Here is a 20,780-nt window from a genome sequence, read left to right as displayed (position 1 = left end):
TAGCTCCACCACGCGCCTACCTCTCCTGCTGGTATTTGGGTCCTCCTCAAAAGCCGCCAAATGTGACAAGACGGATACACTGAAGCATTGATGTGGCCTGTTATTTTATCCAACCTTGTATTTACTAGCCAAATCATTCCTTACCACAACATCTACTAAAAATGATCCTTGCTAGCTACAGCTTTAGCGAACAAAATAACCAATTTATATCCAATTTTGGTAAATGGAAAAAGTAAAAAAAAAAATGGTACTTGTTGACTATGAAGAATATTCTCATAAAGTGACCCTGATAATAAAAAAATTCAAAAATCCTCTTAGCAGTGAAAATAATGTTTTCATAAGTACATTAATGAATATTGTATTTTCAGATTTTTGCTTCTTCTTTCGATTGATCAGATTTTAGATTCCTTGAGACAAAGGAGGGGAAATTCTTAGTTTTAGTGGTCCCAAATTTACTGAAGTCATATTTAGGCATGCTAATATTGAAGGAACTGTTGCTATTTCAGGAATAATCTTCAAAATGGGCAACGGAACAGTAGTCCCGGGGGCAGACGTGGGAGGAGAACGGGAGAAGTAAAGACTCTCGCCACCACAACATCAACAAGCACAGAGTTTGTTTCTTTCCCATTGGCGAGTACGTATTAAATAATAAATTGTCTTGCCATACATCTAGAATGTTTTCGACATAACTTTGCTTCTCAGGCTCTGTGATGACGCCGAGGCATTTCCCCTAGATGTCGCAATTCCCTGATGTGACGTCGCTGTTACGTGATGACCAAGTCTGTTTATCTCCCGCCGGCGGCACGTGTAGCTCATCTCATCCACAGGAACAAATCACAACATGCATAGATTTTATTTAAAGACGTAGTCATTTTTCCACCGTAACGCTTCAGGCATAAGTGAGAGAGTAGTCCTCCTCCCACTGCTGCGGGGCCGGTCGGATCCTGTCTGTTCCTCATATTTAAGAGGTTAACAGGTTAACAAAAAAACAAAACAAAAAAACAAAACAAAACAAAAAAAAAAAAACATATAAACCCAGAAGACCTCTCGAGGCCGGCTTGTGAAGAGCAGTTTTATGGACGGGAATGTGAGTTTAAGAGCATCCAGGAAATTACAGTTCTAAAACCCCGCCCTCTCTTTTCCCGCACAGAGGTGCGCCTATATCTATATAGGAACAACAAAACAAGAATACAGCAGATAAGAAGCAAACTTAACTCTGCTAAAGCTTCACAAAGGACAAGTTGGCAATACTTTTTAAAGAAGGGTATGTCCTTTTAAATTATTTTTTTTAGATTTCTGTCAGAGGTAAGTAATTATATACGCTGTTATGACAGGTTTTGTGTTTTTAGTGACTTTTCAGTGGGTATGTTTAATTTTCACTTCTGATTTCTAAATCTATGGCCAGAAAATAGATTTTGCTCTAAATAAATGGCAGCAAGCGAGACAATCAGCATCTCATCTTGATTTATTATTATTATTATTATTATTATTATTATTATTATTATTATTATTATTAGTATTATTATGACAGCCTTTTCATTTCTGATTTACTGAATGATGCGTCACATTTTTAATGTCATTAATGCTCTGACCTATCACAGTCAGGGATTAATAGTACTGGCATGAGAACTGATATTTGTGCCAAAATACACAAGTACACCTGCATTATTAGGACTCAACTTGATTACAGTGCGTAAATTAGAATAAAACTGGGATTTATGTAACTGAATATTTTCAATACTTTATTCTGTTTAATTCTGTTGGAATTAAATTCCTCAATATTTATGGTCCTGTTTGTCATTTAAAGCATGTTGAGGTAGCATTTGTCTCTTTGTTAATCAGTTGGGTTGAACGGAATTACCTTTGAGCCAAAACGGCGACACAAACGACAAACTGCAATAAAACGGATCACATGACTCAACTTTGCCAAAGGTCAGCCCTTTGCTGCTGATGGCTTTTTAAGAACTCATTTGAAGGTTAATTCAGAAAATGAAGTTTGACTGCATGTTTCAGGTCTCTTAAGTTTTCTTTGATTCTGATGACATGAGTTGATGGGAAATAAACAGAAAGGTAAACACAAAGAGTCGGATAATGATTAGGTTTCTGGATTGTTTTTGTTTTTCCATATCGTCTTGGCAATGCAGGATTGTACAGGCAGATGGATTTGATCAATTTGCAACTGGCAAACCAGAAAACAAATTGAACCGTAAAAGGTATAATCTTTTACAGACTTTAGAAAGGACTTACATGGGCAGTATCCCAGGACCCCAATTTCCAGGGGAGGCCCAAAAGATTTGAGGTTTAAAATTTGTCAGACACCTTAGCGTTATGTTGACTTTTGAACAAACTCTCATTGACGCCGCATCATCAATCATTCATCTCGCATCAATGCAGGTCAGGGTATCTATTTTCATCCACTGTAGACATATGAATAAAACTAAACAATTAATTCCCCAGCTTGATGGATTTACAAGCAACCGACAAACAGGAAGACAATTCTGACTTGTAAAAGGTATGATTACTTAACAGCTGAGTCAAAACCAAGACACGCAACATTTGTTGTTGTGTAAACCTTCCAGAAATCTCAGGTCTTCTGGTTCTGGTCTCCTCTGCAGCATTCAGCTTGTATGCATCACAAATCTAGAACAAACTTCTGGAAAACAACAAAACAGCCAAAACACTGAGTTCCTTTAAATCAAGGCTTGAAACCCACCTGTTTAGAGTTTCTTTTGATTAGTAGTAAAAGCAATATTGACCAAGATACTTTATGCAACATTGCTTGATGATGGTATTTGACAAAATGTAACGTTTATTACTCATTTCATAATTCGTTACTGTATGGCAGGGGTGCCCAAAGTCGGTCCTCGAGGGCCGGCATCCTGCATGTTTTATTTCTCTCCCTGGTGGTAGTAACAACCTCCTCAGCAAGTCAATGTTCTCCTTAGGTCTTCTAATGAGCCATCAATTGATGCAGGTGTATTAAACCAGGGAGAGAACTAAAACATACAGGATGCCGGCCCTTGAGGACCCACTTTGGACACCCCTGCTGTATGGAGTTTTTATGGTTTAAAGCACTTTGAAATGCCTTGTTGCTGAAATGTGGTACACAAATAAACTTGACTCCACTCCTACAAACTGTACCCAACATCCAGTTAAATGTGAATCCGTTTCGTACAGGTTGCATGCTGAGCCTGAACCTGATGTCAGCGCCTGCTGACTGCTGCATCTGCCTGGATGAGTTCACCAGCCCAGCATCCCTCCCCTGCGGACACAGCTTCTGCCTGGAGTGCATAGGAGAGTATTGGAGGATCAGCGAGAGCTGCCAGTGCCCCCTCTGCATGGCGGTCTTCCCCAAACGGCCGCAGCTGAAGACTGAGCGAACTGAAAGCGAAGCCAAACCGCTCAAAGCGGGAGAGGTCCCGTGTGACGTCTGTCCGGCTCGGCGGGCCGCGGTCCGGTCCTGCCTGGTGTGCCTGGCCTCGTACTGCTCCGCTCATCTGGAGCCACATTATCAGAGGGAGGACCTCGGACGCCATCTGCTGGTCAGTGTGGCGAAGAACCTGGAGGACTCTGTGTGTCGGCTACATGGGAGGAAGTTGGAAAAGTTCTGCCGGAGTGACCGAACCTGCATTTGCGCCACCTGTGCCAAGACGGAGCACAGAGGCCACCATGTTGTTTCTATCAACAAGGAAGCTGCTAAGAACAAGGTAAAGAGGTATTTTTGTTTTTGTTGGAACAAAAATGGATTTTCTAGCAAATTTTTGTGAAATTTAACAAAGTTTGAACTATTTTTTTTTTCACCTGAAAAATTGAGCTAAAAGCATTATACTGAGATAACTAGCACCTCCTGAAGGTTTAGAATCATGTTGGCCAACCAGAAGATTTTCTAAGCTATTTAATCGTCAAGCAGCATAAATTGAAAAAAAAAAAAAAAAAAAAAAAAAAAAAAAAACGGGTGATCCAACTTTAAAAAAATTTGTTACAGGTAATCAAACGAATACATTTATTTGGTTAACTTAAGTTTATAAAGCAAGCCTGACAAATGTATTTTTTTTATTTTTTAAAGTTGGAGTGTTTAAATATGTCAGCAATATTTTTTGTTATGTGTGAGTTTTGTGGCTTTCTGTGCATATTTTTTTTTATGATATATTGAAGAACCAATTCAACTTTTAACAAGTCTAATTGGTCTATTGCAAATGGCTCTTTGGTTCTACCACAGATGTTCTTGATAATTTTAAAATATTTGTGCACAAGCAACTATTTTTTTTTTTTTAGAATATAGAAAAAAAATCCAGGCTTTAGCTGGTTTTTAGGGTTCTTTTGCATGAGATATTATATTAAATTTCCACATCAGAATAAGTATCCATAATATTATTTTCTCTTTATGTTGAAATCTAAGTGGGAATTTGTTTTTTGTTGTGAACATCATTTCCCACAGACATCACCATTCCATTGAAAGAAAAGAAAATGTATCAGAACTCCTTTTTGTAAAATGTTTTATGTTTTTAAACCTAAAAACTAAAAAATGGTGGGATTTTTAAAAGATGACCACAGCATTTCTAAAGTAGACACATTACAAATGTTGAAGTTGTCTTTTCACAAATGTTTATGCAAGAATTGTGGCTCTAAAAGAGTTTTATTTAGCTGAACAGAGGGCAAAAACAGCAGGAAAACACATGCATCCTATTATAATAGCAAACTGTAACTTCAGAAAAACGGCACTGTCTTTGATAAAATCGTCGTTCTCTCCGCAGACTAAACTGAAGCGCAGACGAATGAAGCTTCAGCAAGAGATTCAAGAGAAGCTGAGTGTGGCTGAGGACGCGGAGCGGACCGCAGGCCTCCATGGAGGAGAACTTCCACCAGAACTTTGGGCGCAAACCAGGAAGCTGATCAAACAGCTGGAAGAGGAGATCAACAAGCTGCAGGAGAGGAACGCGAAGCTGGAGCAGCTCTTACAGACCGAAGACAACCTCCACTTTCTGCAGGTCTGACATGTCGCCACAAGTCAACCCACTGAAAAAGGAAAAAAATCTAAACGGTTGTTTGAGTTAATGGATCTTTTTGTTTCTCCGCAGCGATTCCTACACTCCTGTTCATGAGCGGAACGACAAGATGCTCGACATCTGTGGACCAAAGCAATAAAATTGTGACATAATAAAAATATATATTTTGTTCTATAAAAATATGAGCTCTTAGAAATCTGTCTCCTTTTGTAATTTCTATGCACACCTTCCCACTCTGACCAGACTTCTGCAGAAGGCCTTCATTAGTTATTTTATTCATTTAATTTGAACATGACAGAAGTATAAACACATGAACAAGGAATGCAAAAGACATATTTTGTATTACAATAATCTCAACAGGCTCAGCATGTCATAACTGAGCTAAAATAATATTCTATAGTGGGTATGATGTGTGTGAGATTGCCAGAACATACACAAATATTTTATGACCAGGAACTCTGTATTTAGATGGCGTTCAATAACGTATACTGGAGTCGTTCTTCCCTTTGCAAAGTGATTATATACTGACTTTCAGTGCATGTTTTGGGTTTTCTCTTACTAACACTAGCAAGTCATCTTACCTAGTTTAGTGGTAGAATTATCTCTTCTTGACAAAAGTTGTCAAAAAGTTGTGGATTCTTTTTGACCTTTATTGTGTAATCCCCCCCCTGAAAATAGCAATTTCATAGTGTACAAATCTCCTTTATTCCTCTTTAAACAATGAAATATTTCCCTAAGGAAAATATTACTCTTCAGAGTTGCACTAAAAAACAAATTCAGTTTTTTCTATTTAGTCATATATTTACGCATAAATTGTGCTCTCCAAATAATCTCTCAATCAAAAGATCGGTATGCTTTTAGTCCTTAGTGCTTAATGTGTCACTTTCCACAACCCAAAACTGTACAGCCCTCATGATCTCTTCGGTTTTATGCGGAATGGGCTTCATAGTGACTGTAAACGTTACTACCTACCACCAGGCAACATCCAGCAACATGAAAATAAAAGACGATGACTCAGTTGTACACCTGCTTTCCGTTTCTAAATGAAGGAGGTGTCTGAATTGACCTATTATATAGAAATGAAACTTGGCACAAGTAGGAAGTCAGAAGGGAACAGGGTGTACACTGCTAACGGGAGCGGCTCAGCAACCTGAAGGTAAACCTCTGCTCTAGGTCTTCTACTTCTGCTTTTGTAAAATTCTTGTGTTTAATCTTTTCTAACACTTGTTTTGGAACATTTAGGAGTGTGGTTTATCTTATTTGAGACTTGTATATTGTTAATCTTTTCACGCTCAGGGCATGTAGTTCAAAATGAAATTCTCTTCTGTTTCACAAAGAATCAAGAGAGTTGTAGCATAAAAATCAGCTTTTTTGACTACTTCCTTTTTGTTCAGACTCTCAACAAGACAACTAGCCAAACCACCACACTCAGGGTCCACACAGTTTACCTTTGGAATCTTTAAACAAAATAATTGAGTAAAAATAAATAAAAAACAGAAATGTTTTACTGCTAAACACCATAACAAGGATCTAGCAACATTTTCCCTCCCTGGAAAAAATTGCAAAATCCCAGAAAGGTGAAAGGGCACTATTTTCTCAATAATTGAGTGGAAGAGCTTTGTTTTTTTTCTTTTTAAGAAAGTGAAGGAAAGTTATCTCAACAGGAATTGATACAATGTAGATACGGTAGAGATAAACGTATGCGTCACCACTGCTTGCAAATCAGCTACTCATCTAGTTGATTTGGGTGAAATAACGGAATATAACTTTTTCTTTTTTTCCAAATCCAACTAAAAAGCCACAGAAAACCACTGGCACTTTATTTCACTCAGCACATTAATTACATGGCAGAAAAGATTTTCCCACAAAGATATCTTAAAAACATTTTGAAACTGACCTATGACATTTTGTTTCACAACAAGCAGTGCTTTATTTAATCAGTGTTTTAGATACAACAAAACATTATGAAGTAACTTTGATGCGCAGTCCTGTGGGCCTCTTTTTTGAAATAAGATAAAGAGGTCTTAAAATAACCAGTTATTTCCAATTCATTATCAATTACATATTTATTCTTATTTTTAATTCAATGTTGCGTACTTGAACCACATACAGATTTTTCCATTTTACCTAAATTGCAATATTACTCATTTGCATTCCATAGCTTCTTACATTTACAAACCAAATTTAAAAAGAGCTTTTAGATACTTGAAACATCCACCTATCCATTAGAGTCACCTTGGGAGCTCTCCAGCTGTCGTGGATTTATATATATATATATATATATATATATATATATATATATATATATATATATATATATATACCCAGCCATATGTTGGCCATTCTGGTAAATCTGTGATAGAACACCTTAAAAATTTTGTAAATATTGCATAACCTACCTCAAAATTAGTCAATATATCAAGTTTATTATTGGCCAACCGTCACAAACCAGATTTTCTGACCATTGAATGATGGCAAAATACTTCTAATATAATTGTTAGTATGAAAGACATCAGCCAATGCAAGTGTAATACATACACTACCTTGATTGATCATTACTGTTTATTGCAATGCTCTTTACTCTGAGTTACAAAAAAATATTTTAGAGGGTTGCAGACAGTTCTGAATGCAGCTGCTGGTGTTCTGACTAAAACCAAAACATATGTGCACATCCTTTCATTGGCTGCCTTGTTGGCTCGAGTAGACTTCAAGATCTAGTTGCTCATCTACAAGGCTTTAAATGGATTGGCACCCTCTTATCTCTCTGACCGTTTGCTCTCAGATCACAAGGCACTAGTCTTTTAAAAATCCCTCAAGTGAGAAGAAAAACTGTTGGCTAGCATGCCTTCTCCTTCCGTGCCCCATTTCTGTGCCTCGGGACATCAGGCAGGGAAGCTAGCTTAAAAATCTACTTGTTTAAGCCTGTCATAGTTTTAAACTCTACTTTCTGCCTTACTTTCTTGGTATTTTATCTATTTTTAATTTGTGCTGGTCTATTTTTGTCTTATGTCCTTGTAACTGTTCATCACTTTGTATGAAAGTGCTTCAAAGTCATTATTAATGGTCCCACTCTATGTTACTGTTTGCAACATTCCAAAAGTAGAAATCCAACATTTTCTAACTGCGTAATCTTGTTTCGGTGTATTTTGGCAGACATGACCGCCACGGCCAAATCCGTCAAAGATGACTGCTTTCTGGAAAGACACCTAAAATGCCCCATCTGCATGGAAACATTTACCGATCCTGTGACCACATCTTGTGGTCACTCCTTCTGCATGAGGTGCCTGGAGCTCAGCATCGCCTCATTTCAAGTTGACTATGCTTGTCCCCTTTGCAAAAAGCATCTGAGGAAAGCTCCTAAGGTGAATAATGTCTTGAGAGACATTGTCCAAGAGGTGAAAAACACACTGAGCCAGACGTTTACTGGGGCCGCCGGCGAGGTGCCCTGTGATGCCTGCACGGTGCCCAAGAAGAAGGCTGAAAAGTCCTGCCTTGTGTGTGTGGCCTCATTTTGTTCAACCCACTTGGAGAACCATTATTCAGCTAAAAGGCTGAAGGGCCACAAACTGGTGGAACCTGTGGAGAACCTGGACACAAGGGCCTGCCCCACTCATGGATGCCCGCTCGCGCTTTACTGCAGGAAGCGACAAAGATGCGTTTGCGCTCGATGTTTGGATGGAGACCATGGGAAAGTTGTCTCTGCTGAAGAGGAATGGCAAGAGAAAAAGGTATAAACTTCTTGATTCAATTAAAGTCATATGAGTGTTGAGTATAAGTTTCTGCAATATGCTGAACAAATACAAATTGTGTAGGTGAACAACAGTTGAGGTCAAAGTTACAGAGGGACATTTTTCAAGCAATACGGAGAAGATGTTTGGCAAGATTTGCTCTTGTCTTCTACAGGATCAAATCGAGAACACCAAAGCGCAGTTACAAGAGAGAATCATGACAAGGAAAGCAAAGATTGACGAGATCAATGAAGCTCTGAAGAGTTGTAAGGTACGAGTATAACAAAAGAAGTCAAACTGTAACCACTTGGTTGAAGTCTGAGATGCCGTCACAGAAAAAACAGGAAAAAGAAAAATTGCACACCCCCTGGGCAAATTCTGAAGTTTCAGGCCTGCTGAGCATTTACCCTGATAAATCAACGTAACAAAACTTCTTGACAATTAATCATACAGTTGGAAAGTCCATCTATAACCACTGAAATAGTGTGATGACTATAAGCGAAATGCATCTACATGTTGAGCAGCAGAGTTGAGTACTTGGGCTACAACCATGCAAACCCGGAAAAATCTTCTTCTCCAATGCTAATCAACTTTTGTCTGAAATAGCTGGATGGTGTGGGGTGGCATTCACCTCCCTGGAAAAACCCTAAGCATTGGAGGCAACCTAAACCACTGGCCATCAAGTATCAATGCTCAGCTTCAGAATTTGGGAGAGAGGATTAAGGAATGGCCTGCCTCTTGTCCTGAACATAACTCCATTGAACACCTTTTGAATCTGCTTGGTAGTGGTTTTAATGCCTGTGACAAGTATTGGATCTGATGCTATCCTACAACAGTGTGTGGTCAAATTGGGGATCAGAATAAAGCTCAAGTGCCATGCTGTTGGGGTTGTTAAATTCCCAGTATGTTTTGGTGATTCAAACACCATTCAAGCTTCAATAGGATTGGTAAAGAGAATTTGAGACACAACCCACACTCAATTCTCCTACTCAACTTTCTTAAACATGGCCCAATCAAAGAGGGGAATGAACAGTCTGTGTCCTGTCTCCACAATTTCAAGCATACCGTATTGAGAAGATTGGTGCCTATGTGCCGGAGCAGATTTGCTCAACAAAAGGAATATCTAAAAACGGTATCCTAATTATACCATTAAATCCAGACTGCACTCGGCATCGTCCAGTCTTCAGTCATTTAGTGTATCAGTGTCGCAAGAAAGATATTCAATCAAATTTTTGTGTAACATCATAAAAACAGGAACATTTTGGGGAAAAAAGTAAAATTTTTAAAGCATAATTTTTTTTCATTTTTTAGGAGGATGTTGGGAAAGAGTGGTGGGATATTGATGCTCTGTTCACAGCTGTGCTTGACGTTGTGAAGGCAGCTAAGGGAGAGGCGCTAAACCCACTTGAAGACAAGCTGCAGTTATTAAATAAGGAGTCAAAAAACCTCAAAGATGAGTTGGAAGATGAAATCAACAAACTCGAGGCAACAATCTCAAAGCTAGATGATATATCGGCACTTGAAGATCACATCCTGTTCCTACAGGTCAGAGGTAAATGCAAGCTTTACCTTAAAAGCTTGCATCCGTTTTCAAAATCCTCATCAAAAAAATGCATATAAATGATCATTTCTTCTTGATTGTGTAGAGATGTTATGATCATTAGTTTAACTCTGTTGTTTTTTTAACCTGTTTTTCCAGATGTACCCATCTCTTTCAGTTCAGGATGTTATGAAAGACTGGACGTACATTGAACTTGACACCACTCTGTCTTTTGGCTCCATGAGAGAAACCGCGACAACAATGATTGAAAATATTCAGCAGCAGCTGGAGAAGCTGGCCACCATTGGTAAGACCTGACTTTATAGTGATGAAACCCAAATTGTGGATAGAATGGATCAAAAACAAATTTTCTCTTCACAGAACTTGCGAGATTCACAAAGTTTGAAGGTACATTTCACTTTCTTCTCTCATACTCTGTCTCAAAAACAGTTGTTCTGTTTCTGAAAAATGCTTGTTCCTTCTCCTCCAACTTTGGGTGTCCAGTGGATGTGAGGCTGGACCCAGATACTGCACACCAGCGCCTGGTTGTCTCTGATGATCGCAGCAAAGTGAGAGACGAAGGAGAAAACCAGGAAGTGGCTGATTCTCCGAAGAGATATGATGTGCTTGGCAGCGTCCTGGGACTCAACACCTTGGCAACTGGGAAGTCCTACTGGGAGGTGGAGGTTGGCAGCACAAACGGGTGGGATCTAGGTGTAGCCAGGGGCAGCGCTAACCGCCGGGGACGACCAGCTTTAAACCCAGATAATGGCTACTGGGTTCTGGTACATTTTGAAGAGTGTGATGTACCCAAGCCATTTACAGCATATGCAGTCATGACGGCTCCACCTGTTTCACTGTCTTTTAAAGACCAACCAAAGAAGGTTGGGGTGTTTGTGGACTATGAGGAAGGCATTGTGTCCTTCTACGACGTGACGGCCCGATCTCACATCTACTCGTTCTCCAAGTGCTCATTCCAAGACGAGCTTCATCCGTTTTTCAGTCTGCACATGAAAAATGAGATAAACTTTGAGCCTTTGATTATTTCAAAAATAAACCATACAAAAATGAATTAGGAATGGAAGCAGTTGGTCTTCCATATTTGTTCAGTCAGAGTATTCAGACCTAATTTTGTGTGGTAGATGAAGAGTATTCAATGATTTGATGCATCACAAAAGTACATTTAAAAAGCTTAAAAATCAAGCTAGCACAAATTGTATTTTTATCTATAGTAACTGTAATTTTACAAGAGAGAGTCGTTATTTGGAAACAATTTAAATCCAGGAAATTAGTTTGAAATGCTTAGTGTGAGTCTGTGTGTGAATGGATGAATGAGGGTTGCAATCTAGGCTCTAGACCAGTGGTTCTTAACCTGGGTTCGATCGAACCCCAGGGGTTCGATGAGTCGGTCTCAGGGGTTCGGCGGAGCCTCTGCCGTGGAGGTAAAGACACTTATATGAAGTCGTGATGACGCCCCGCTTTGCCATCACTTGCTGCAGAGGATCACGTCACATTGCTTAGCCAATCAGCGCTGCGGAGGAGCACTGATTGAAGGAGCTCCACTCTCAGCATGGATTTGAACTTGTGTCTTTAATTACTTCAGCAAAGCTCACCGTTTTTACCAAATTCTGTAGTCTAAATCAGAAGGGTACGGTGAATGCGCGTATGAAACTGGGGGGTTCGGTACCTCAAAAAAGGTTAAGAACCACTGCTCTAGAGTCAGGGTATCTTTACTATCCCCTATTGGCAATTAGTTTTACGACATGGTGAGACTTTAAGGGTCAGTGAAACAAGGAAAGAACTATTATAAATGCAATCTTTCACTCTGCTATACTGTTGTTGTCAGCTTGACAGATATTTGTCTGTATAATCATCATGAATGTTTATTTTCTTCGCTGCAATTTCATACCTTTGTTTACTTGTCATCTTGGTAGACAAAGCAACAAGAAGTTTGGTTACACTATCATTTATAAAACTTCTGAGTTTTTAATTCTTGGTATATTGTTTTCTGAAAGTTTGTGACATAAAAACGTGGTTGAAAAAATAAAAAAACATGTTGTGTTGTACCTGAAATTTTTCATTCAAGATGGAAGAAAAAAACCCTGTTTTTTAAAAAGTGCCCATCTGCATGAGACAAATTGCATGAGACATTCTTGAACTGCAGTTGGGGAGACACAAAATTATTCCCAGTACCGCAAATGGACGCAAGGGCGCACTTCAGCTGAAATATAAGTTTAGAATTTTACTTCTAAGTAGCCTATAATTATTAGTATTATTCAATTCAACACTTTAAATATGATATTAAAGATCAGTCAAAATCAGCAATAATGCCAACACGCCCAGCCATATGCAAATAAATGATGTTGCTGCGTACCAACCTCCTTCCTTTACATAAAGGAGGTACCTGTTTGTACTTTTGATCAGAAATTAAACTTAACACAGGGAGGAAGTCCACAGAGAAGGACACAAACACTCACTAGGTGTTAGTAGGCAAAGGAACCTGAAGGTAAATTTCTGCTCTAAATGCAATATTTTTCATCATAAACTTTTGATTTAAAGCAGAAAATTCTGCATGCTTTTATACCTCGATCTTATAATCAAACAATGGGAGTGACAAACACTCTGATTTTACAGTGTGTCACTTTCACCTGATCTGCTGAACATTGCTGTATGTAAATGAAAGTCACCATAGTTTGGGGCCACATAGAACAGTTCCAGTTAGCTTTACATGGTAACATTTTTGCAATCAGTTGTCTGTTTTCCAGCAATGTAGATATTGGGAGTGTATTTATTTGTGGTATGCGTTTGTGTGTATTTTTTTATTCTTTCAAAAATTAGACCAACACATAACTGAAACAATAAGAGGTCCCATAGAAGACATACAAACAATAGCTTTTCTCCCCTCCCTTTTTCTCCTTTGGAACAGAAATGAAAGATGAAACTTTACAAACACTCTGAACTCTTTGGGTTTTCCAGTCAAACAGGCTTCATTCACACTGAGCAACAGAGACGATTTCAAAACATAAAACTTCCAGTGAAAAACCTCTGGGCAAATGAAGAGATTTGATCTGTTGCACAACATCCAACACGCCCCAGCCACATGCAAATAAATGGTGTGGTTGCTCAGCTGCGTGCCAGCCTCCTTCCTGTGAATAAGGGAGGTACCTGTTTGTACTTCTGATCAGAAATGAAACTTAATACAAGAAGGAAGTCCACAGGGACGGACATACACACTCACTAGGTGTTAGTAGGCAAAGGAACCTGTGAGCAGAGGGAGCGATCCACAACCTGAAGGTAAATTTCTGCTCTAAATGCAATATTTTTCATCATAAACTTTTGATTTAAAGCAGAAAATTCTGCATGCTTTTATAACTCGATCTTATGATCAAACAATGGGAGTGACAGACACTCTGGTTTTACAGTATGTCACTGTAAAACCATAATGTATGAGAGCTTGAAGTGTGTTAGTTTACACAGTCAATTTCATCAGCTTGTAGGAAGTAATGGCAAATTGTAATTCTTTTTTGCAATTTGTTGAAAATTAAGTAATTTGTCTCCTAAACAAAGTAAAAAAAATGAATTGTGAATTCCAAATATAAAATAGAGTCCAGGAACAGTTCATTTTCTGAATTGTAACACCCGTGCATAACAACATGTCCTCTATGTGCTGACAGACAGTTGAGCATACATTACAAACTAAATGCACAAAATATCATAAAAAGTTATACAACAGCACAGTCTGTCTATCCTTGACCTTTAAACCTCATTTGTTTACACTTACTGGCAGTTCCACAGCTTTTCAGGCCACCGTCTGCTCACAGTGCTTTCATGCAGCATGTTGGTAATTATTAATGATTTAAAAATATGAAAGCTTTAATAAAGGAGAAATTCAATGCAGTTTGTACAGTGTGTATACAGAAATGTACAGGCAGGCCTCCGTACCTGCTCACACACAAACAGTCCTTCCATGCAGCATGTTGGTAATTATTAATGATTAAAAATGAAACATTTAACAAAGGAGAAATTAAATGCAGTTGATGTATAATTTGTTTACCGACATATACAGTTAATAAAATTCAATCAAATCTAACTGCATGTATTCCAATTCAATCTTAGTGAACATTGCAGACAAGTCAGTTTATTAATCAAACTGCTGAATAGAATAAAACGAAAAATTAGATTTACACACCAGTTGAATTTTTCTACATTTTGTCACATTATAAATTAAATTTTCTATACATTTTCTAGCCCTAACCCAGTTTTCCATAGAGCTTTATTGAGGACACTGAAACATCTTGGAAGAAAACTTTCCCTGAACTTGGTGGTGGCAGTGTCATACTGTGGGAATGATTTTCTTCAGCAGCAACACATAAAACAGGACTAGAAGTTCCCTTTCCTGTATTATTATTACCACTCTAAACATACATCCAGAGATGAAATGACATTGTTAAATCCAAATATACTAATGTGTTAAAATGGTCTAGTCAAAGTCCAGAGTTAAACCTTGAGAGTGTGTGGCAAGTCTTAGAAATAACAAAGAAAAAAAGCTAGTGCATTAGCTGACGTGTGCCCACCACTGTTGACCAATAAACTGGTTGTTGATGCAGTCTGTGTTGTCATTGAACCAGATTTTAACCGACTTGTTAAAAATGATCTTATGGTTAACCAAGACTTCAAGACCATTTTTATTTTGTGTAAGGTTTGAGAACCACCGTTCCAGACAACACTCAAATTCATTTAAGAAACTGTTACACCAACATACTGCTCTTGTGTCCCTCCTAACTTTAGTAGCTAATCTTTTCTGTAACTATCTCTTCTGAGATATTTTTTCATGAGCAAAAACAAAAGTGTAATTTAAAAACATTTTAAATGTTAGGAAGCTTTAATTTAACTGAGATGTTTTCTTTAACCAGACATGGCCGCCGTCTCTGTCCCAACCAGTGACGCCACGCTGGAGAAGAATCTAACCTGCTCCATCTGCATGGACATATTTACCGACCCGGTCACGACGCCTTGTGGTCACTCTTTCTGCAGGAAGTGCCTAGAGCTCAGCATCTCCCCATATCAGGTGAACGACATGTGTCCGCTTTGCAAGAAACATCTCAGCAAACCTCCGGACGTTAACATTGTGCTAAGAGACATCGCCTCACAGATGAAAAACACGATTAGCAACAGGAGTTCTGGGACGCCGGGGGAGGTTACCTGCGACGTCTGCAGGGAGCCGAAGCAGAAGGCGGCCAAGTCCTGCCTTGTGTGTCTCGCCTCGTATTGCCCAGACCACTTGGAGAACCATTCGACTCCAAGGCTGAGAGGCCACAAGCTGGTGGAACCAGTGGAGAACTTGGATGAAAGGGCCTGCCTAGTCCACGGACGCCCGCTTGAGCTGTACAGCAGGAATCAGCAGAAGAGCATCTGTGTTCGATGTATGGAAGGAGGTCAGGATGAAGTTGTCTCCACAGAAGAGGAATGGCTCAAGAAGAAGGTGATCTAAACTTCCTGGTTCATTCATCTGTAACGTTATACTTAAACCTTTCATTGTTTGCTAAAGAAAGTTTAAGAGACACAAGCTACTGTTGAACAGTAGCTAAGTTGTAGCAAATGTAGGTTGAAATGTTTAACTTATGCCTGCTTGTTGTATTTTACAGACTGAACTTGAGAACAACAAGAAAGACTTAGAAGACAGAATTGAAATAAGAAAGATGAAGATGGATGAGATAAAAGAAGCTCTAAAGGATTGCAAGGTAGGTAGAGGAGCCAACGTGTTTGATCCTACACAGATCATCCAATCAGACGAGTCTGTCAACTAAAACTGAAGGACCAGCACCAAGGTCAAACCCGTTTGAGAAAAAATTACCAAAAATCTAGAGCTTGTTGGAGCAAGAATCTTCAATCAAGGATCTACTACTAACACTTCTCCACAGCTGAAATGTCAGACAGAATTTACTTTATTTTAGACTTTGTCACATTTATTTAAGTTTACCACAAGAGGCATTTTAGCTGGTAAAAACAGTCAGAAAACAGAAATCATAAAAAGTCAACTTAATCAGATTTTGCATATTTCTTCTGCCATTTAATTAAAACTCTAATTGAGCTCAGGATAAAAGATAAAACCAAACTTTATCAGTATGTTCCGCCTCAGTTGGAACATACTGAGATTTAGCATTAGCCTAAATACTAAATAAAACATTTTGGCAAATTTTGTATTAGATGTAGACAAAGCGGGTCTGAGGAGAACCCGGAGGTTTTCATAAAGGCCAAAGTTATTCATTTTGCTCAAAAAGTCAACGAATCCCATATGCCGAAAGAAAAAAATAAAAAAATTGAGATTTTGTAAAACCATGCACATGCTCAATAGAAAGCAACTTCCCCTTTATAAACCATAGCTTCACCTCAGTGATTGCACACAAGGTTCTGTCATGGTCTGCCCTCTGCACACCCACATTCAACCATGTTTTGGTGAACACCACTTTTACCATTGGGCATACGTAGATTTTGCTATCGATCCTACGCAGCTTTTTATAAATGAGACCCCAGATACTTAGAAATTGCAATGTTGGAACATTATTTACTAAAAGCAACAAATGCCACTGGAAGATAACAGTGAAAAAAGGTGAGTTAAAAGCAGCTTTTAAAATCGTTTTTCTCGTTTCCAGGACCTGATTGAAAACGAGTGGTGGGATATCGAAGCGGTTTTCACAGCGCTGATTGCCATTGTAGAGACAGCCCAGAAGAAAGCTCTCAAGCCACTAAAGAACAGAAGGGAGGTGATGGAAAAAGAAGCAAAAGACCTGAACGATAAGCTGGGAGACGAAATCAACAAAATTGAGAAAACGATCTCAGAACTAGATGACGTCTCATCACTTGAAGATCATATACTTTTCTTACAGGTCAGAGGAAAATCACTTTAGCTTGTAAACTGGTTTGCAAAGTCATTACAATGATTTATGTTAAAAATCTGTCTTTTTTTGTGTCTTTTCAGAGATACCCGTCTCTGTCAGATCAGGATGACATGACTGACTGGACGGATGTTAAACTTGACACCACCCTGTCTTTTGGCTCCATGAGAGAAACTACAACAACAATGGTCAAAAAAATTCAGCAGGAGCTGGAGAAGCTGGATGCTATTGGTAAGAGTTGACTTTACGATGGGACAGTAATAATAACAAAAATTGCTAGCATTGATGAAAAACTTCGATTTTCTCTTCGCAGAAATCAAAAGACTTCCAACATTTTCAGGTATGTCTAACATGTTTGAAATTTTTTTCTCTAAAAGTGTCTCGGAAATAATAACAATATCTGCGTTTCCATTGACTGTATAGTTGCATGATTTGACAATTGGAAAATAAATTTACTTAATGGAAACATGAAATTAGCTTATTTTGGAAAACTGCAATGGCATAACACAAGTCAAATCAATGACCAGAAGTTGCCACTGGCAAAAACCGTGAAGAAGAAGATGTCAGGAAATAGTTGGAGGAAGTTTTTAATGACTTATTGTGTGAAGAAACTTATTCATAATTGCGTTTCTTATTTAATAGAAACACCACAGTTAAATTTTTGTTTTCACATTTTTAAATATTAAAGTTTTGTGCACATTTGTAATGGAAATGCAACTCCTGAGCTCATAACATTGGATCTCAACAGTGAACGTAAAGCTGGACCCAGAGACCGCACACCAATGCCTCGTACTTTCACCTGATGGAAAGGAAGTACGAGATGGAGGAGAAAACCAGGACGTTGCTGATTCATCAAAGAGATTTGACGTGTTGGGTAGCGTGCTGGGACTGAACAGCTTGACTTCTGAGAAGGCTTACTGGGAGGTGGAGGTCAACAACAAGACCGGATGGGATCTAGGCGTAACCAGAGGCAGCGCCGACCGTAAAGGGAAACTGACGCTGAGCCCAGATAATGGTTACTGGGTTCTGGTACATTATGAAGCGGAGAACTACGCCGCCATGACAGCACCACCCACCCGTGTTTCCCTTGAAGGGAAACCCGATAAGGTCGGGGTGTTTGTGGACTACGAGGAAGGTTTGGTCTCTTTTTACGATATAACAGCGAAGTCTCACATTTACTCGTTCACAGAGTGTCCGTTCAAAGACGAGCTCCACCCGTATTTCAGCCCACATGTGAAACAGGAAGACATGAACTCTGAGGCTCTGGTTATTTCTACTGGAAATTACTTTGAATTTGATGAAGAATGAAAGTGTTTGGCTTCCATTTATGTTTAACCATTCCAGTGGATGTTTGTGATTTCAAAACTTGGATTTGTTCAGCAGAAGACTGGGGGAAAATCATGATAAATTGCCACAATTTATGGGGACTTTTGTTTTTGTCAGCTTTATATAACATTTGCTGAAACTTGGTTGTGATATGCAAGTTATATGGTTCAAATGACAGATTGTAATCGCTGATAAAAGTAAAATCACTCAAAGCAACTTCCTACATTTCGGTTTGATTTAAACCTTGTATTTTTACAGTAGAGGTGGGCGGCTCGCCCCAAAATATCGATAATATCGATACCAAGTCAGTGTCGGAATCAGATCAACACTAGTGTGTTAAGATAGATACTTTAGTTTCAGATTCCCCTTTGAAATTAGTTTTTTTGTTCAATTTTGGTTTCTTTACTGTCTGATGATAAACGAAACTTAAATATTAAAATGTATCGATACTAATGAGATGCATTTCAGATGAAATATGCTCATGTTTTATTTTATTTTGTTATTAAAGAAGATAAGCAAGACTCTACCCAAAGTCTTGCCCCTGATAGAAACTACTGCAGTGACTGATAGGCCAAACAAACAGAAGTAAAATTCAAAGAGATAAAAAAGAAGAAACACAGAGCAGTACAGGTCCAGCTGACAGCAGAATTTCTGCAAATTCTGTTAAATTTTAGAAACACGGGCAATTCTCTGTCATATTCTAAGTGTGGCTTGCCTTACAAAAAGCAAGAAAACAAAGTTGATGTTTTAGTCTGTGGTCTGAGGTGCATTTACCCAGATCAGTAGCAGTCATGTGAATTCTCATTTATTAGTACATTTGCGCAGGAAATAAGGAAGAAATGTTTGGGGTTTTTAGAAAAATGTGTCCAGTCATTGGTCAGGTGTAACATGTCCAAGCTGTCTAGCACTGTTTAAAAATGCAATGAAATCAGAAACAGTATGCTGAAGTGATTGTCAGTCACTTTGAAAAGCAGTTGGATAAGTCTTACATCCAGATCTGATCAGTGTGCAGTACAACTAATATTTGATCCACACTGACCAATGTTTTATGGAGACACAGTTTGGGATGAAAAAAAATATGTTTTTTTAAGACATTACAACAACGGTGCAGAGGCCTATGGCTATTTTTAGCTTTCTGTGCTAATCGTAGCAAATAAAGATTTTTGGAGGGTTTTTTTCACACTTATTTTGTGATTTTCATGGCTATTTCCGTTAAAATTAAAACATAAGTGCAAGAAGTTAATTACCCAGCAGAACAAGTAAACAATCTCAAAGAAATTATGATTTTAAGGAATATTTCAAATCTTTAGCCTAGCATTTCTTTAGCCATGCTCATGATATTTCTTTTTTAAACTTTGATTATGTTTAATGCTGTCAACACCTACTTAAAACAAATGACTCAGGTATTTAAAAACAAAAAGTGTTATTAAAGTGACAAACTTGGATTGAACGCTGTGATAAAGCTGTATAACTCAGTGAGAAATAAAAAGTGAAACCATGATGCTTTTTTGGTCAATATAGGTGTTCCACCTTCTTTTTGGGCTTGAACATGATGAAGGAAGCTTTACACCTAGTTTTAAAGTCAAACAGGTGTCACTATTAATCAGCACACACTCTGTAAACATGAACTCTCATTCTGCAGCCCATCAGTTCCTCCCACATAGTCTTATCTGTGGCTCAACATGCAACACGCCCCACCACGTGCAAACAGATAGTTTTAGTATTTATTTTTGTGCCAGCCTTGCTCTCTCAATAAAAGGCTGGACTTTTGATCAGAAATGAGACCCACACACGAAGGAAGGAAGTCCAAAAGTTGCATCCAAAAGGTAAAAGTCTGTGGATCTGCAGTATTTACGCACATATCAGTCTGTTGTGTTTGCTTCTTGTAAGGATATGATTAACACTGATACTCTGTCCCACATTTTTAGCAGCGAGTGCTGATTTTACAGTGCAAGGCAGCATGTCAGTAGTTGGGCAATTCTTTTCAATCATGAACTAGTAACCCTGTGGTTGTTCTCTCTCCATCAAGGGCAATTCACACAACAGGTTTATCACCATGATGGGCTGTCATGAGGTTAAACTGTCATGAGGTTTAGGATTCTAGTTTAAGATACGCAGAATTGTTATTTTTAGGAAATGACTGTTTTGGATTTAAAAAGTGAATTTAGAAGTCTGATAAAAATTCACATGTACATAAACAACTCAACCTGCACAGAAAAGACGATCAAATCAAATGATTTGATAATGTAAAAGGAATTACAGTGAAACCTTAACTTAATACTTT

The 20,780-nt window shown here is 38.5% G+C and overlaps 2 protein-coding genes across 2 annotated transcripts in view; both read left to right on the top strand.

Moving 5' to 3' along the window:
* The first annotated feature begins 1,044 nt into the window (after nt 1–1,044).
* On the top strand, nt 1,045–11,807 carry LOC106951362 (zinc finger protein RFP-like). Its single transcript, XM_015038832.1, has 11 exons — nt 1,045–1,264; nt 3,178–3,707; nt 4,755–4,988; nt 5,079–5,094; nt 6,103–6,162; nt 8,160–8,734; nt 8,910–9,005; nt 10,046–10,279; nt 10,434–10,581; nt 10,656–10,682; nt 10,779–11,807. The coding sequence occupies exons 2-11, from the start codon at nt 3,183–3,185 to the stop codon at nt 11,348–11,350; spliced, it is 2,487 nt and encodes an 828-aa protein (XP_014894318.1). The 5' UTR covers nt 1,045–1,264; nt 3,178–3,182; the 3' UTR covers nt 11,351–11,807.
* A 1,669-nt stretch (nt 11,808–13,476) lies between these two features.
* Nucleotides 13,477–20,780, top strand: part of LOC106951361 (uncharacterized) — a 16,084-nt gene continuing 8,780 nt past the window's right edge. Inside the window, exons 1-7 of the mRNA XM_015038831.1 lie at nt 13,477–13,568; nt 15,188–15,756; nt 15,920–16,015; nt 16,928–17,161; nt 17,254–17,401; nt 17,484–17,510; nt 17,919–18,460. Of these exons, the coding sequence (XP_014894317.1) occupies nt 15,190–15,756; nt 15,920–16,015; nt 16,928–17,161; nt 17,254–17,401; nt 17,484–17,510; nt 17,919–18,460 (1,614 nt within the window). The 5' untranslated portion in view covers nt 13,477–13,568; nt 15,188–15,189. The remainder of the gene's footprint in view (nt 13,569–15,187; nt 15,757–15,919; nt 16,016–16,927; nt 17,162–17,253; nt 17,402–17,483; nt 17,511–17,918; nt 18,461–20,780) is intronic.

The sequence above is a fragment of the Poecilia latipinna genome, unplaced genomic scaffold, assembly GCF_001443285.1.
Source record: "Poecilia latipinna isolate Pla-1442-1.1 unplaced genomic scaffold, P_latipinna-1.0 Scaffold455, whole genome shotgun sequence".
NCBI lineage: Eukaryota > Metazoa > Chordata > Actinopteri > Cyprinodontiformes > Poeciliidae > Poecilia > Poecilia latipinna.
This window is presented reverse-complemented; position numbering and strand designations above follow the sequence as displayed.